At 50.5% G+C, this 17,124-nt stretch overlaps 4 protein-coding genes across 4 annotated transcripts; 1 reads left to right on the top strand and 3 right to left on the bottom strand.

Annotated features, from left to right (window-relative positions):
* Positions 1 to 678: 678 nt before the first annotated feature.
* On the bottom strand, positions 679 to 3,329 carry CLUP02_08132 (uncharacterized protein; the record flags this gene model as incomplete). The annotated part of the gene is made up of 2 exons (XM_049287122.1): positions 679 to 2,354; positions 2,417 to 3,329. The coding sequence occupies 2 exons, from the start codon at positions 3,327 to 3,329 to the stop codon at positions 679 to 681; spliced, it is 2,589 nt and encodes an 862-aa protein (XP_049144265.1).
* Positions 3,330 to 6,259: 2,930 nt separating this feature from the next.
* On the bottom strand, positions 6,260 to 7,173 carry CLUP02_08131 (uncharacterized protein; the record flags this gene model as incomplete). Its single annotated transcript, XM_049287121.1, has 3 exons — positions 6,260 to 6,674; positions 6,728 to 6,841; positions 7,130 to 7,173. The coding sequence occupies 3 exons, from the start codon at positions 7,171 to 7,173 to the stop codon at positions 6,260 to 6,262; spliced, it is 573 nt and encodes a 190-aa protein (XP_049144264.1).
* Positions 7,174 to 12,442: 5,269 nt separating this feature from the next.
* CLUP02_08130 (uncharacterized protein) lies at positions 12,443 to 12,928 on the bottom strand (the record flags this gene model as incomplete). Its single annotated transcript, XM_049287120.1, has 2 exons — positions 12,443 to 12,656; positions 12,750 to 12,928. 2 exons carry the CDS (start codon positions 12,926 to 12,928, stop codon positions 12,443 to 12,445), a joined length of 393 nt encoding a protein of 130 aa, XP_049144263.1.
* Positions 12,929 to 14,453: 1,525 nt separating this feature from the next.
* On the top strand, positions 14,454 to 15,239 carry CLUP02_08129 (uncharacterized protein; the record flags this gene model as incomplete). Its single annotated transcript, XM_049287119.1, has 2 exons — positions 14,454 to 14,684; positions 14,856 to 15,239. 2 exons carry the CDS (start codon positions 14,454 to 14,456, stop codon positions 15,237 to 15,239), a joined length of 615 nt encoding a protein of 204 aa, XP_049144262.1.
* Between the last annotated feature and the right edge of the window lie 1,885 nt (positions 15,240 to 17,124).

Genomic DNA, 17,124 nt, shown 5'->3' with positions numbered 1-17,124 from the left:
ACCATCGTGATAGAGCACGCCATCACAACGCCATCGGCCTTTGAGTGCTGTTGAAGTTGGCGTTTTGACCTTGCTGTGGGAGGCTGTTGCTCAGTGAGCGGCAGCTGTCAGTTTAGAAGCCTCTTGAGAACGGAATTGGCAAGATCAAAGTATGTGCGATGGAAATTATGTACGCCTTTCTCATGGTATTTGTATTCTGGAAGCTATCTCCATCAGACTCCCCAAGTCATCCCCATTCCCATGCAATCAGCCAATCTTGAGGCTTACACGTCCAAGAGACGATCCTATTTGCCTCCCAGTTTCCCTTGATTAACGCCGCATCATAAGTATGTATGCCCACAAAGTCGTCGTAGTTTGCTATTGTACAGGTTTACAGATCAGATAGACCATGCCACCCACCACCGCCGCCCCTCTTCTCATCTCATCAGTCGTGATTTCCAAGCCCAGCTTGCCAGCCGGAGCAAGGGGGAAAAAAGAAAACACATGCGCTCACTCCGACAGCTCTCTCTTTTGCGCGTGACTCGTGGTCGTGCTTCCCGAGTTCCCCTTGCTCGCTCTTTTTTTGGTGTTCCCTTTTTCACTTCCCCTGCAAAAAAAACTCCTGATGATCCATACCATCCAGCTCCGCAAGGCGAAGCGAGCTGCAGCAAAGTTGCAGTAAAGTAAAAAAAGACACCCTTAAAACATGATCCACTCTACCTCGACACCGGGACCCCCGATGCACCTGGTCCAGTTGAACGGACCCCGGCGCATCGCCTCGAGCTTGACGGCCGCCGGGCTCCGAGGCTCATTGTCCTTCCACTCGCCCGCCCACAGCCTCTCCAGCACGTCGAGCGCGGCCAGGTTGTTCATGTAGCCAGAGCGCCCCATGATGTCGCGGCACTTGCTCCGGACAATGTTTTGCTGGAGCTCGTTGACGCACTCGCTGCCCGCGACGAAGAGCGGCCACAGGAGGAACTTCTCCGCCTGGCTGCCCGCCTCCAGGCTCGTGGCATAGTAGACCACCTGCGAGACCAGGTTCTGGAAGTTGCTGTGCGTCGAGGGGACGTTGGGCGACGCCAGGCGCTCCGTGTACAGCAGGGCCGCGTAGCGGAACGCCTCGGACAGGGAGCCCAAGTCCCGGACCTGGGCTGGGGTCGCGGGGGAAGGGAGGGAGGCGTGGAGGCGGGCCGAGTCGAACTCCCAGCTTTGGAGGGCGACGCGGGCCTCTTTCCACTCTCTCCAGAAGTTGTTGCGGTTGTCGTCGTACGTTGCCGATGAGCAGAGCGTCGAAGATACAAACTCGTCGTCGTCCAAGGTAGAGCCGAACCCGTTGCCGTCGAAACGGTGACCCGGCAAGCTGTAGATGTCACCGAGTTGCTGGTGATGCAGGCCGTTAAGGTTGCTCTTGAAGGAGTGACCCAGGGGCGAGCTAAGGGGTGACTGCGAGCGCGAAGGCATGTTGCGCGCCATAGGGCTGGTGACGAGGTTCTGGACCGAGCGGTGTTGAGAGAGGAGGTTAAGTCTGCCCAGCTTGCTGATGGTCTTGAAGAGCTCACGGTCACAGCCGACGAGGTTCTCAGCGCCAGGGGGAAGCAATTGAGCGTCGGGCATGACGCCGTAAAATGTAGAGTTGAGCTGAGCCTCCCGGTCGTTGATACTGGCCGAGATGGCGTCAAAGTAGGTAAAGATGGCCTCCATCCATGCAGAGTCGCGGGAGGGCGCCAGGTTATGTGATCGCCGCATAGAGAGGATCTTCTTGACGCCGGCGAACTGAGTGTGGAACTTGGCGATGCCCGACTCCACCATGCGGTAGTGGCAGAGAAGCAGGATCGTGGCGAGGACAGAGTCGTGGCTGGACTTGGCCGGATCGTTGAGCTGCTGGTTGAGAAGGTGGACAGCCAGGTTGCGGTGCTGGTACTCTTCGGAGAGGGATTGGTCCTCGGGCTGGGCGTCCGCCATGGACTCGGCGGTCGACTTCTCAGCCATGAGCTTCTCGGAGAGTTCACGTGTGTCCTGGCCCAAGCTGAGTCTGCGCTTCATCCGCAGGTTGCAGGCTGATAAAGCGCAAATGGCATGCTGCAGGCTCTGACTACTCGAAGCCAGGTGGAGAATGTGTTCTCTGTAGGGGTTGCTGGGTCCGTCCATGAAGACCATGCCCGGGCACATGATGTTCTTGTAGTAGTCCATGAAGAAGGGCATCTTTGCAATGAGGTCAGAGTTGACGTGGACGGCCTGCGGCTCGAACATGGTGGGCCACTGAGCCGAAGCGTGGTGATCCGAATGATGGGGTGACATCTCTTCCGGAGGGGGCGATGTCCAAACATGACCGTTGGAATTGCAGCTCGTGCTGTATGCATCCATCTCGGGTACGCCTAAAAGTCGTCACGTCAGCGAGTCTGATCCTAAAGCAGAGCAGCCGAACAGGGCGTCTTACTCAAAGTGTCACACTCCCGCATCAGTTTCTGACTCAACTGGCTTTCGAAGTTGTCCATGTGTGATGTGAGACTGGAGCTATGTTCGGATGGGGCGTACACGAGGCTCGGGCACGATGTCGGGGCGGCTCTCTGGTCAATAAGAATGGCAGAGATGGGGCTCTGAGGCACCGGCGAGCCGTGGGTGCTGTAGCCATCGTACATGACGTTGGGGCTGTGGAGGAAGGGGATATCGTCCCTTGAGTAAGAATGGCTCATGGGGGACATGTAATCGCCATCGCTGACGGACTCGAGTGAGGAAGACAGCGCGCTTGAGATGGGAAGAGGTCCCAGGTGAGCACCCAACTTCCTGTAGTTGGGACCATCCGTCGGCATACTATTTGAGTACGGGAGGCCGCCCCAGTGTCCAGCAGTCATTGATGGTGTGTGCTCGGGGTGTGACATGGAGAGCATGTCGTAGCTGTGAGGGTAGGGTGTCGTGGGTGTTGAGACAATGTGCTCTGGTGAGAAGCCGGCATCGTTGCGCGGACTCCTTCGAGACATGTCGTCTGCATCGGCCCAGCCTGCGCTGGTAGCCGTGGAGTTTGCGCGGGGACGCGAGGGTGACTTCTTTGCAACTCCGGCCACTGGAGGTGCCTTTGCAATGGGAAGAGACAGACCGCGCAACTTGCCTCTGCTGGCAACGCCAACGCCCCAGGTCAGTTGAGTCTTGTAGCCTGAGCACTCGTTGCCGATTTCGAGACATTGTGAGCAGTAGGGCCGTCTGCGGTCACACTTGACGTTCCTCTTGGAGCAGGTGAAGCAGTCGTCGGCAGCGCCACCGGCGGGAGCGCGTCTTCTCCTTTTCCGGACCGAAGCGGCAGCGGCAGCATCTTTAGCTTGCGCGGATTGTTGTTGAGTTATGGGAGCAGTCATCTTGTACTGTGTTCAAGTTGAATGTGGGATGAAAGTGTGGAATGCGTTTTATAGCGCGTTTGTGAGACCGGCTGTCAGTCAGGGAGGAGGCAGGGTACTATCGATGTCGGACAGTAAGGCAGTCCGGCAATGGTACGGACGAAGTGATGGTATTCTGGGAAAAGATGGTATACCGCTAGAGGTAGGAGAGCAATAGATGAAAGCGAGAGGATAAGTCAAGAGGCACAGTAATACATCCAAGTGTGGCAAGCCTCGGGGACGAGGAGTGTATATATGTATCGAGAGGTGGTGAGCGTTCTGGTTGGCAACCATTGGCTACATGGATGAGAGATTGGCTAGAGATACACAAGCGGCGTGCGAGGATCCTGGGCCTCAGCAAGCAACTCGTCCGGGGCAGAGAAGCAGGTATTGCACAGGCAGTCTGAAAGTACATCATGTGCGTTGACGGGGGGTAGGAGGCAACTTGAGAGAGCACCGATGGGGGTGGGGGGGCAGAGAGAATGAGTGTAAGAGGATGCTTGGAGGAGCACAGCACCCAGCATAAAATGGCAAGAGAGAGACAAAGTGAGTGAGAGAGACCAGGGGCGGGCGACTTGGACGGATGGAGAGAAACCTACGTGAAGGCGAGCCGGGTTGTCTGGGTGTGTGAGAAGAGAGCGGCGGTCGGGGAGTGTGCCTCGTCTCTGGGTTCCTGGCCGTTCTCTCGATCTTAGTGGATGCGGGAGGTAAGAGCTCGAGAGACACAACGAAGAGTGGGAGGCAAGGCTAGAGAGGAGCGGCGGGCAGAGCATAGCGAGTGGGAGTCGAGAATGGGAGGATGAAGATGAGCAGATCAGCGGGTCCATTGCCAGATGTCTGAAGAGCAGGGGATCCCTAGGGTAGGCAAAGAGGGAGTCCCCATTTCATTGCAGGCACAAGAGCCCAGGGCCCTCGACTGTGAGCTGTGGCTACTGCTGCATCCGTAGGTACCTTGCCTCTCGCTGGCTTGCCCGCGATTTTAGGTTGTTCTGGTCAAGATGTGGCCGGACGATGCGACAGGGACCCCTTGTCATCCAGACTTTGGAGGGGTTGCATGCCTCATTCATCACCCCCCAAATTTCAAAGTGTGTGCGGTGCGGTGCGGTGCGGGTGGCTTTGGTGGGCGTTCTATCTTGTTAGTAATAGTTGTCGATATTGGGGGAAGAGGAGAGAGTTGAATGCGGAGTAAGAGCCTAGAAGAAAACTATTATCTCCAAGATCTGGTTCGGGAGCTTTCACGGTAGGTTCTTAGTTGGAGAGAGTAGTGTAACCGGACGCAATCTCAGGAACGTCTCGTGCGAGGACTGAGTGCCATCTTCGCACAATACTTGGCCGGGCAAAGACAGAGCGCGATCAATGTGGTCGGTATCCGCTCTGCTCTCCGCTATTGAGATAGGATAAACGGAGAGAAGGAGAGGTACGCAGTAGAGAGAAAAAAGGTTCAATCCATGGCTGGTGACATACGATGAACGGAGATCCAGCCCGGTCGTCGCAAAAGAACCTGTAGCACGGGAGGGCAACGAGATAAGACGTGATAGAGGATTGCGGGGGGGAGAACTTGAAGGTGAGGAGACGAGACGGATAATGATCAATGCACCCACCACTAAAGGCAAGCAAACGAGGAACGAGAGACGACATGTTCCCTTTGGGCGCTTGAGATCCCTGCTATGAGATATTCGGCCCCAACAACTCGTATTCATCGGTCCCTGAACATTAACAGTTCCCATAACCAGCCCGCGAACCAGCCCCTACTTGCTTCCCGCCTTCGCCTGGCCTTGTACGGCGTATCTGATTCTGACAGACGAGTATCCGTAGATCGGGCAAGACGAGACACTGACGGTAGATCCATCGGAAATAGCATCATTGCGGGAGCGTCTCTGGCAGTTTCCATTTGCTAGGATTCTGACGACGTTGGCAAGTCTCAGATTAGCCCGGGCTTTCGACCAGACCAGCTGTCAGTCAGAAGTCCGGTCAAGAGAAGGGGAGAGTCGGAGACAGTAGGATGAGACAGTCTTCGTTCTGCAGCCTGTCAGTGACGACTGCGCAGTCAGTCAGTCCGTCCGTCAGTCTCCAAAATGAACGTCTGCACTCAAGAGCAAAAGACTGGCTCGCCGGCTCCCAGCTGCTCCTCTTCGCGCCTAGCCTCAACCTAGCTCAGGTCCTTTTGCAAACCCACCATAAACCCACCCTGCTGCTCCCTGAGCGAAGGCCCCTGCTAGCCACTCGATGCGATGCAATGCTGCTGCATCTGCCGCGCTACAGGGCAGGGCAGGACAGGGTCGGTCCATACAAGGACAACGACAATGGCGAGGGCGGAGACGGCGGCCGTGGCCAGGATGATTGGCAGCCCGGGGGGGGGGGGGTTCTCCAGGAGTCTAGCTACCAGCCAACCAGCCAGCTTGCGTGCTTCTTCTGCATCCAGAATCTCTTTGGAGTAGGTACTACAGACAGAGAGAGGCGTCTATGAAGAACAACAAGCCTGTGTGCAATTAACTTTCGGCCTGCTGCGGGCAAGGAACAAGGCGCCGCGAGCTAAAAACGACGCGGACAATTGTCGTCAGACGGGGGTGAGGCTGGAACGGTACTTGAAGCTTGGATGAGCGAAACGAGGGACGAGGTCGGTATCTGTGATTTGAAGTGAAACCAAGCAAAGCCCTTTTCGTTTTACACATTCTTAGTGGTCCGAGTAGCGTTGGTCTGGCAGTTCTCTGCGATCCAAAGAACAAGAAAAGATGAAGGTAGGTTCAAGGTTCAATGTTTGGACGAACTGGCGGCTGCTGCTCCTCCTCCATCGATCAACCCAACCAATGACATGGCCAAGCAGCATCTGCCAATGGAAGCCGCGTCTTGGTAGCTGGGCAATCCCGTATGGACTGTCTTCGTAGCGTAGTAGCTTAGGTTAGGTTAGATGACTAGGCGGCCCAGTCAACAGCCGATAGGCTCATGGGGTCGAGACTCTTGTCTGAGATAATGACTCTCGAAAGATTGCGGCGACAAGAGAAGTCGAGCAAAGGTTCATTGAGGTCCATGAACAGCGAGACATGGACGCTCAATGTGAGCAGAAGAGCGGATCGCATGTGACAGAAACAGCCACGGAGATGAATGCTATGATGCTTGTCACTGCTGTTGTTGCCGGGCCGTGTCTGTTTTCGGTCGCCAGTCTCCTCTCTATCTGTCTTCATACGGACAGAGGATGCACCTGAAGTGAGGGCGAGGCATATGAGATGGAGTGAGCGGGTGAGGCGTGCGGCGCCTGAGTCTAAGGCGAAAGCTACAAGTGAGCCTCTGTCGGCCGCCGCTGTCGGTACATAGTCTTGACGGGGAGTCCTGCGGCAAGTGGCAGGTATCTAACGGCAAAGTGCTTTGTAACTCGATCTCACCCGTGTTCCGTGTTCCTCGGTACGCATTCCCTCGAACCGAGCTGGCCAGGATGATGACGGGGTGGTTCATCGGTCATCTTGGAACCCACCCGCTCAACACTGACCACCTGGCGACTTTGTGACTTGTTAACAGCGCGAGGGCGTGGGACTCGTGGGAGTCAGGACAGGGCAGCGAGAGTCAAGTGTGAGGGTGAAGCGACATGTCAGAGAGCTTCGGACATGGACGACGGGTGAACCCCCGCGCCCCACGACGGAGCAATTCTGGTCCATAGTGACCCATGGCCAGCTTTTTGATGGAGATTTCCTGTTCCTGTTCTTGTTCCCGTTCCAGCATCTGTTCCTGATTTCCAAGCAGATGCAAGACGCCCGTGCCCATAGAGTGCCAGTGCGACAGGTATGTACCGCGGTAGAGACTTGTCAATGACCGGATTTGGTATGTTGGACATGGTGATGGTCGTGGTGGTGGGTGGTTATGGTGATTGATGGGTCTTATTTGGTGGAGTGAGCGATGCAGTTCGCATGTGTCTAATATCCGTGGCATACGGGTCTGGTGTATCCGTACTTTGAATCCATATCCAATATCATCGGCGGTTGTTTCGAGCGAAAGAGATTTTGTTATCTTTAGCCCAGCAACCCTGTCTGCCGATGCGCTCATTCCGGCCTACTGTAAGGTAGAGGCGCGTATGGAGCATCCCATAATTACTTGGTATCCGTAGCTCAGCCAACATTAGAGAGCCGAATGGATCGTAGCCACAGGTGATGAAAGGGTACAGTTTTGTGACACCTGAAGAGAGCAGCGCACATGTATCCGTTCGTACCCATATTCCGAGTCTGTCTTGGTTGGCATGGGCTCTTAAACGCGGTAGCCGTTGGATAATTCAAAGTCTGGCTCAGGTGTCAAGTGATGAAAAGGCTTGTCGTTGTTGTGCGGTGAAGCCTATCGAGTACCTACATGCAGATACACATAAAGTAATAAACTAGAGGAAGCAGCCCCATGCCGGATTGGCTGGATGCGTGTTAGACGCAAGGCAAGGTGAGGGAGGTGAGTTGGGTAAGTTGGGTCGGGTTGGATCGAGGTCTGCGAGATGTGGAGAGGGGGAAGGGGGAGGGGGGAGAGGACGGGCGGGATGCAGGAGTCCTTTTCCCGCCCGCACTGGAGAAATCTACGGATACACACCGGTACTCGAGGGAACGACAGCCGAGCAAAGATCTTAACGTTTACCTTACCTTCCAATTAGCTAATAGGAACTTTGAGGGCACACTTGCGTTTGTTCTGGTAGCGAGTGGCATCAAACGTCCATCGTCTAATGTCCTGTGTCAATGTTTAACATCCAAACTCCGAGGAACCTTTCCCCTTCTCTCCTTGATACACATCACAACACCTCACGACGCAACTCGACACACTTTTCCCCAGCGTAACACTTCGGAAGAAGCATCTCATCACACCGGATCACCCTCACTTCCATCCCCAGTCCTTCCGGCCAGGGCCCTTTCCTCTAGAATGCTACAGAAGCACAGGCTATGATGGACTATGGATTCATGGAAGCCTTGGCCTGCTTGTTGGGCTTGTTGCCTTCTGGACTAGCTGCGCCGTGGCGCCTCTGCCCAGGAGCAACATAGTGTGCCATTGCAGGATAGGTGCAGGGCATCGCATCCTCTACGCCGTGCAACAGAACGGGCGGCGCTTTTGCTAGACCTTCCATGCAGACTTCGACGCGCCTTCTGCCATCCGGCCAGTCTGCTCAGAGGCCAACCACTTTCACGAGATGTGACTTGCAGGTCAGGCGCGAGCAAGTGCTTGTGAGAAGGGGGAAGGCCCAAGGGGGGGAAGTAAGAGAAGGAGGAGGGGGGGATGAAGCATGCATACGAAAGGATGGCGTTCTCTCCAGGCACACACTCAATCTCACCCACACACTCTCACTCTCACCCTCACAGGCTCACCCACACCTTTCCATCGTTATCGTCAGTACCTGCCTTCTGCCTTTCTTATCCATCGGTGGCCGACGGCTTCCTTCGGTAACTCGAGGCAATGGAAAAGAGGAAGAAGGGAAGGAAAGGATGAGAAAGTGAGAAAGAGGGGAGGGGGCAGCGGGCGTCGAGCGTTCTGGAAGCTTTGCAAAGAACCTCACAATCCGATTCTACAGTACCATCTCGAACCTCACATCTCATCACCGGGATCCGAGCCTCCTCTGTCTCTCTCACCTCACCTCGAACTCAACGTCGTTTAGCGCTCTTGGTCAAGCGGTACATGCTACCCACACTTTTCGTCACACTTAGTAGTGGGTTACTGCACGTCTCTGAACCGCCATCCCGACTGCCGAGACTGGTCGTAGAGACCGTCGCAACGCAGAAAGTCCACCTAGCTGCTTTGGCCTCAACTGTCGCCGCCGTCCCATGAACCCCTCGTCAACCTCGCTTGCGCCGCCGATGACATTTTGCACCTTCAACTCACTTTAGCTATCCGTACAGCCTACCAATATCATGCGACATCAACACCGCAAACACACATTCGCGGTAGTGTGACTGAAATCAGCAGCAATAGTCCGTCCTAGTATTATTGCCCTTCCGCCAGGCCCTAGGCCTGCCTGCCCGACACGATGCGGATGTATCGATCTCTCCGATGCTGGTTGACACAATTCCCCTTCTTCCGGACCTGACGGCCTTGGCTTTTTGGCCTGCCTGATTCCTTGATCACAGCATGCCAAAGGCGCCTAGGATCCAGTTGTCCAAGTACAGATACCTCCTCGCCGGTTCTTCGTGTCTCAAATCTTGCAGGAGTAGCGCCGCTGTCACGGTCCCAAGGACGTCCGTCCACTTTGACACCCCGGGCTTCACCTCAGGATACCCAGGACCTAACAACTAATGCTGGGCGAGGATATTCTGCCAGCAGCTCCCGCTATTCTGCTACTAAGTGTGGCTGCGGCAGGCCCTACCTCCGACCACGGAGCCCAGCTGCCCATACCCACCCACTTACCTACCTACCTACCTACCCACCTACTTACCTACCTACCTACCTATAACTACTACTTCGTTAACCTCGCCGTCGCTACTACTATTAATTAAAGCTATTCTTAACGTTAATATATTATAAAAAGAGAATAATTACGAAGTTAACGATCCCTTTATTTATTAGTATATTATTAATTATAATAATTATAGTTATATAAAGTACGATTACTTATTTTATAACTAACGCTTTTTTAGCTTACTTAAAGCTAGAGTAATACTTAATAAGGCTACTTATAAAGCTAGCTTCGCAGTCTAAATTATTTAATATAAGCCCTCTACTAGGGCGCTAATTATTATTATTTATTACTATACTCATAGCTTATATTATAATTAAAAATAGTAACGCTTCGTAAAGTTAACCTATTTAAATAAGCATTATAAATCCTCGACTTCGTTTATAAACTACCGCTAATAAATTACTATTAGCTTTTTAAGTAGTAATTAGTTCTTTTATCCCGTCGTTAGCGACTTCTATAACTATTATAACTACTTATTTAGTAATACTAACGCTTTTATACGTTATTATTATGCGCTACTATATAATAAAAAGGACTAAATTATTAACTAATAAAATAAAAATATTTAACCTATTTAAATCTTTTTAAGCCTATAGTTAGAAAGTAGTAATTATAGTAGTATTATCGTCCGTAATATACTTAATATATTAACTACTTATTACCGTAACGAATTAGGTAGTAGGACCCTTATTAAGTAGTTATTTAACTAATTACGCGATTTAACGAAGTATTAATACTATTTTTAATATAATAACGCGGGCTATATTACGAGCTTATTTATTATACCTACTACTACGATTTCCTTATTTTAATAATATCCGGATGTTTTCATTAATAAATTCTATATATAAAACTAACCGATTTAATATACCGTTATTTAACATTTATAGAGTAATTAATAATAGTTATACTTTCTAAGTCGTAAGCTACTTTTTATTTAGTAAAAAAGAAGCTAATTATAATTAAGCTATTAACTAGCTATTAGTATTACTCTAGGCTTACGAAATTCCTTTTTTATAAGTTACGTATATAGATTATAAGATTACTTTACTTAATACTTTTGATAATAATACCTAATTTAAAGTAGTACTATATATACTCTATTACTAGTATATTAATTTTAATATACTAGCCTAGACCTAGCGTTACTTTAGCCCGGCTACGAAGGACAAGACCAGCGTAGTTATATATAACCTTTATTTTTAATAATTCCTTACGGATTAGAGTAATCTTTTTCGTAACTAATTATTTAAATTTTAAATTACTAAGTACCCTGCGGTAGTAGTTAATTACGTTATTAATACTTAGCTTAAGCTATAGTATGAGAAACTCGTACTTACTTAGGTTAACTAAATTAAGTACTTTAGTTACCTAATTATATTAATTATTAAATCCTTATATATAAGTATTAAAGTATAAGTCTATTATTATATAAGCGACTTTAAAGCCGTATTTAATAAATTAATTATTTTTTAAATAGGTTAAGTAGCTATAATTAGCGCTTATTAAACCTATTACTAGGCTAAGGTATTAAGTATTATTATAGGATTACTCTAAAAAAAAGTGCGTTTATATATATATTATAATACCCTTAAGCGACTTTTATAAGAACTTAGTACGCTAAGTAAATAGCTAAATTTAGGTTTATTAAAAAAAGTTATTAAAAAAGTACGTATATTACTTAATTCGAACTACTTATAAGCTATTTTATTACTACGTCTTTTAGTAATATATTAAGGATAGTACCCTAATATTACTAAAAAAGATCTACTTATATTAGTTTTAGTAATACTTAGAGCTTATTATTAATAATAATACTTTTATCCCCCTACTCGATCCCCTATAAGTCCGAGGTAAGGGTTATTTATAAGGCTCTATAGTAAGTATTATAGTAGTTATAATAAGTAAATTAAAAAAGCTAGTTATTAATCGAAGTACCTTTTTTAAATAAGAGCCCTCTATATTTAAGTATAAAAAAGCTATTAAACGCGTAAAAGTAGTATTTATATTAGCGCCGCTATTATTAATAGTACTTCTAGCGCTAAATAGGGCTACTTCTACTTAACAAGGCCTTAAGATTATATATAATTTTAATATATACGAGCTTAATATAGAAATATAATAAAAGTACTAACGAGCTATTATTAATAAGGTAATTAACGTAGTTAATAATAATACGATTAATCTTATAAAAGCTCTTTAGTTATTAACGCTTATAAAATCGCAATTTTAATTAATTAGTAATTTTACGTAGTTAAACGTATTATAAGATTTAGTTAATAAGAATTGCGCTTATAATATTAATTTTATAATAAAAGGCGAAATAGATAGACTTATTAATAAGTACGAGGTTAAAATAGAGTACGAGGCTAAAGTAAAAGAAGTTACTAAATTACGGGCTATAGGTTATATAGAGTAATTAATAGTTAATTAAGTAGTTAATTAAGTAGTTAATTAGGCTACTTTATTAATTACGTTAAATTAGGCTAATTTGCTAATTACCGTACTTTTTACTAAAATAATTTAATTAACTATAAGTTAATTAACGGCCTCTAATTAATCTAATCTATTCGAATGCTAATTACGTAGAGCCTAGCTTATGTATATACCCGAGACTAGTGGTCGTGTGGCGGCCGTAGCTACACTTGGTGGCAGAATAGCGGGAGCTGCTGGCAGAATATCCTCGCCCCTAATGCTGGCTGACGTTGCGTTGGTCCAGATGACAAACGTCCGCACTGACACCGCACGCCCCCATAGCCTTAGCTCGCTTCGCCCGCGAGAGCCAGGTGCACCGGTTCGCGCTCTTTTCGGAATCCAACCTCGTCAAGAACAACCCTTGAAGGATCAATATCAACGCAGCCCTGAGAGATTGAGAAACCAACAGCAGGATCCTATCAGCCAGCCTTGAGTGCGGCAGAGCGACGGGATCGCCATCGTGGGGCTAGCCGGAGGTCGCCCCAGCTCTTTGCTCAACGTCGGCCGTCTCCATTCATCACATGCTTTCCCCTATTTGCGAGTCTCGGCCGTTCCCTTCTCCATCTCTGCTATTTTGATAGTATCCAATCCGCGCCCCGAGGTTGTCCTCAGAGCCCACTTCGGACCCGACCGACACCTCCTGCGTCCCTGCGACCCCTAACCACCGACATTGATCAACACTATGGGCCTTGAATGCCATTAACCCTTGTCCCTGGGAGCCCGGAAGGGTAAAATGAAGGGTTTTGCCCAAGTTGATTTGATTTGAGCACAGAGTGGTTTACAGGTTCCGGAGAATTGGCAGAATACGGCTTCAGCCACGCTTAAACTTGACTAGAGGAAGCCCCCAACGCAACCTAAGTGACTCGAGAGAAGCGTTTGCAGAGCAATAAATCATTGCAGCCAAGAAAGGCATATTCACGACCCTCCGTGAAGCTGCAGCCCGCGATTCATGACGATGCCTGCTGCGGCTTGCCCCTGAGAGCTGAGACTTGGTCTACTCTGCGGGTATTGATACTGAGCACTTCAAAGTGCCCATGCACAGAATATTGGCTTCACAAACAAGTTCCAAGAACAGCAGGTTGGCAAAGAGTCTCCTTCTCAGAAAGGACAATGAGAAGATCAACCCCCATGGTTTTGCATTGCCGTTCTGACTCCCGCTTGCCCAACTACCGCAAGACTGGGGCTACGCGAGACGGCATGTCGGGAGAAGCGCGTCCAGGAGTCTGGTTGACGTGCATTCGACAACCATCGTGAGACATGTCATTGCTACATGGTCCCAACCCACGCCGATGACGAGACGGTGCAGCAGAAGCGCGGACGATGCCTAGAAGGGCAGTTCAAACTTGGACCACTTCATCTTCCGTATCTCTGATATCGTATCCAGAGAGCAGAGAACCATCGCACATGGTTTGGCTTCTTCTTGATGTGACCCAAGAGGGCGACGTCGTCAAGAGAAGTTCGCCAGCTTCCTCTCCTGCTGCACTCTAAACTCAGAGAAGCAGCCTCTAGCAGTCGCAGGTACGGATAGCACCAACCCTATTCCAGAACAGTCTGAACAGAGCAACGATACACTTCCCGCCTAGCGCGAAGGATGCAGTTCGGAGCGCTAGAAGGACCGAGGAAGCATGCAGAGAAGCTCTCCAAACGTCATTTCACACAGTCAGGGGGGGTGGTCTAAGCCTCACTCGATGCAAAAAGTCCTCAAGCCAGCCGTTAGCGCGGTGACCGGCTCATCCCCCCGTCGGCGAGTTAAAATCGACTTTGCCGTCTCCAAGTGTGCGCCTCCCGTCATCCGTCATCCGTCAACCGTTAAATCGTTCGTTCGTTCACCGCAACGCGCGAACTGCTCCGGCCAAAGACAGCCAACCATAGGTAACCAGTTGAAAGAAGGATCCTGTTCAAGCCCGCCTCGCTGCCGTCATCTGCTTCCTTTTCGCTCAATGTGTCCCCCCACCCCCAACGTTCGGTCTCGGGACGTGTGGCTTGTCTCCGTATCTGCTTGGTCAACGATTGGTTTGCGTCCCTCTACCTAGCGATTAGGTAGTGCTGTGGGCGCCGCCGTTCGCTCGTGCAGAGAACCGTTCGTCCTACATGGTCAACTTCCACCCAACCATCACTCCTTCAGCACCCCTGATGCCAGCTTAACTCTATCAGGCTCGAGCAATGTGATTGGATGCGGGTTGTTACGACCGCCAACACCATCTCCCGAGACACTCACACACATCATGCCGGTTTTGTGGACGACGTCTAGGTTGGCGGCCATGGGCAGACTTCTCTTCCGTATGGTACCGGAGCAACATGATGCGGTTTGTCAACACTGGCGGTTTGACCATTGGTGCCCAAATCAAAGCTGTTTACTGGGTGGCAGGGTCAGGGCCAGGAAGGCCTCTCTACGGAGTGGACTATGGGCTCTGGACGCTACACCGCACGCTGTTGTCGCTGTTTCTCAAGTGAGAGTGAGCCCACCGCCACTTCATCAATACCCTAGAACCTGCCCCTCGATTCCACGCTAGGCCAGCCGGTGAAGGTGAGAGTACTCCGTAGAGGGGTGACCCCCAACCATCTCCGCCTGGGACTGATCGTTCTCTCTCCATTTCTATCGGGATTGACATTAAGGCGCTTGTCAGGGCTCCATGAATGGTCTGGTGCAGGATGAGCACGCATACACCACGTACCTACATCACTCTTCTCTAAAGCTTGATCAGATCATTGTGCAGGCGGCCACGCATCACTCAACCGTTCCTGCTCAAGAAAGCACCTGGGACGTCATCGTACCCCTTCGACAACACCGTGAGTCTGGCCTTTTGATGATGACATGCCCATACCGATCCATCATCCCGCGCCGCCGCTGTTGTGGAAAATGGGTGGTCTGCCAGCTGGCTCTGGCTCTGGCTCAAGAACCCCTGCTTCATATCAATCCTGGTCGGTCGAGCCGCCAATTGCTTTTCTCTCCTCTTGAGCATCGAAATCTTACCAGACTTTTTCCACCGACTGGTTCTGGCATGAGCTAAAGCGCCTGCCGCGATCCCTGCTCGGAAATTTGCTTCAGCACTGACAACGGCGGCTGTTTGGCAAGGTCGCTTCGATGTCCGGTGTGTTCAGAAGCCCCAGTCAATGTCGGGTTTACCCCTAGTCTTATCCTCGGGGCTCTTTCGGAGCATGGATGTGTTTATGTAGCGTACAGCTGCGAAAAAGAAGGAAACATGGAAAAGATTCTGGCAAACTGGATTCCGTAAGCTCATACCAGTCCCCGCGTTCCCCTTCTTCCTTGCTCTCCTTACGCTCTGTCAGTGTCTAGATGTCATGATCATCCCCCATCGGTGTCTACTCATCACCTCTCGTCGAATCGGCTCGCCTCACGCCTCGGACCTTGAACGATTTGCCGCTATCTTATTGGCGTTGCAACGTTGCAATCATCATCTTAACAGAGACAAGCGTGGTCCCTGGGACTAGCGAATGACAAGCGCCAACGACCGCCTCCAGGAGCATCCATCAGAGACCGTGGGGTGGAGTAGACTTCATAAAGAGAACGCCGTCGTTCAACCTCCAGTGTTTGCAACTCTATCGGTAAGGAAAGTTGTGGAGGGTTCGGAAGGCAATAGCCTGACTCTTCCTCAGGCCGATATGTCGGGTATCCGATTCGAGCCCACTGGTGGCAATCATCAGGCCTTTATTTTAGTCTATACTAATCGGTCCTGATGCAGTGGCCTGCTCGTAACGACGAACGGCACAATTACGATTACGCAGCCGCAGCCTCGTCTGTCGTTTGATGCCTGGCCGATCTGGACTATCGGTTCCTGTGCAAGTAGAACGCGGTCTACTGAGCCGCGGCAAACTTATGAGTGTACACCAGGCTATTTCGAGCTTGTTGATCACTCGGCCCAAGGAAGTATGCTCAAGGCCATCGCTACACTTCTGGAAAACTGCAGGCTGCCTGTCCCTGGCAAGTAACTGAGATACTGCGAAGCCACTTCATCGTAGAGGCGACTCCGGCCGGGGGCTGAGTTGAATGCACACTGCCCTTACGTTCTAACACATAGGAAGGATCTTCTTACCGCCGCTCACTCACATGTCTAGGGATCCGTATATGCCTCTCTTTCTCTCTCTTTTCAAGGGTTCGCCATGCGGGACTTTGAAGATCGGGGGTCTGGGCCAAACAGTCAAGGCAAGTTAAGCTCGTCGCGTGCCCTTCAGTTCGTCTCGTGCAACTTTCTTTCCCCGCAAATTGGATCGGGGTGGCATTCCGTGGCCATTGCTTTCCCTTGCCCCAGCATCAAGCTAGTCTTGCACGATTACCGACAGTGAGGTCGTTGACAGGACGCCATGACTAAAGATGGACCTCGAATTTGCTAATGCCAATGTCACGCGTGCCAAACGACCCCTTCCTTCACAGCATACGCGGAGACAACCAGATCAGCGGAGGCGGGAAGGCGGTCTTTTGCCATTCAAGCATCTTCGACCGTTGGGCGATTTGCATGTACGGAGTATCGATGTAAGGCCAAGGGAAGGGGGTGGTTCTGCGGACGAGGCCCTTAATGCGGGTTCGTTGACCGTCGTTTTCCCCGCATCCAACTCACCTTTAACACGCCGGCATGGACGAGTTAGCCTCACGGTCGTTTCCATGGACGATGTCGACGTCAAAGGGCTAGCCGGCACGCTATCTCGAGTCCCTTTTCTTGGCGGTTTGCCGACCGCGGCTTTCGCTTCGTTCAAGATTAGAGGGGGGAGGATCTCATCGGGAGTGGTCGGGGGCCCTTGGTTTTCCTCGCTTCCTTGCCTGCTCTTTCGCCTTTCGAGGCAATGTGCTGTTGTTCACACCACAGGTCACTCCTTGCCAGGTCCCATCATGTGGCGTTTCACGCGTACTCGAAAATGAAGATCGTGGCTGGGCCCCCA

The sequence above is a fragment of the Colletotrichum lupini genome, chromosome 4 (assembly GCF_023278565.1).
Source record: "Colletotrichum lupini chromosome 4, complete sequence".
In the NCBI taxonomy this organism is placed as follows: domain Eukaryota; kingdom Fungi; phylum Ascomycota; class Sordariomycetes; order Glomerellales; family Glomerellaceae; genus Colletotrichum; species Colletotrichum lupini.
This window is presented reverse-complemented; position numbering and strand designations above follow the sequence as displayed.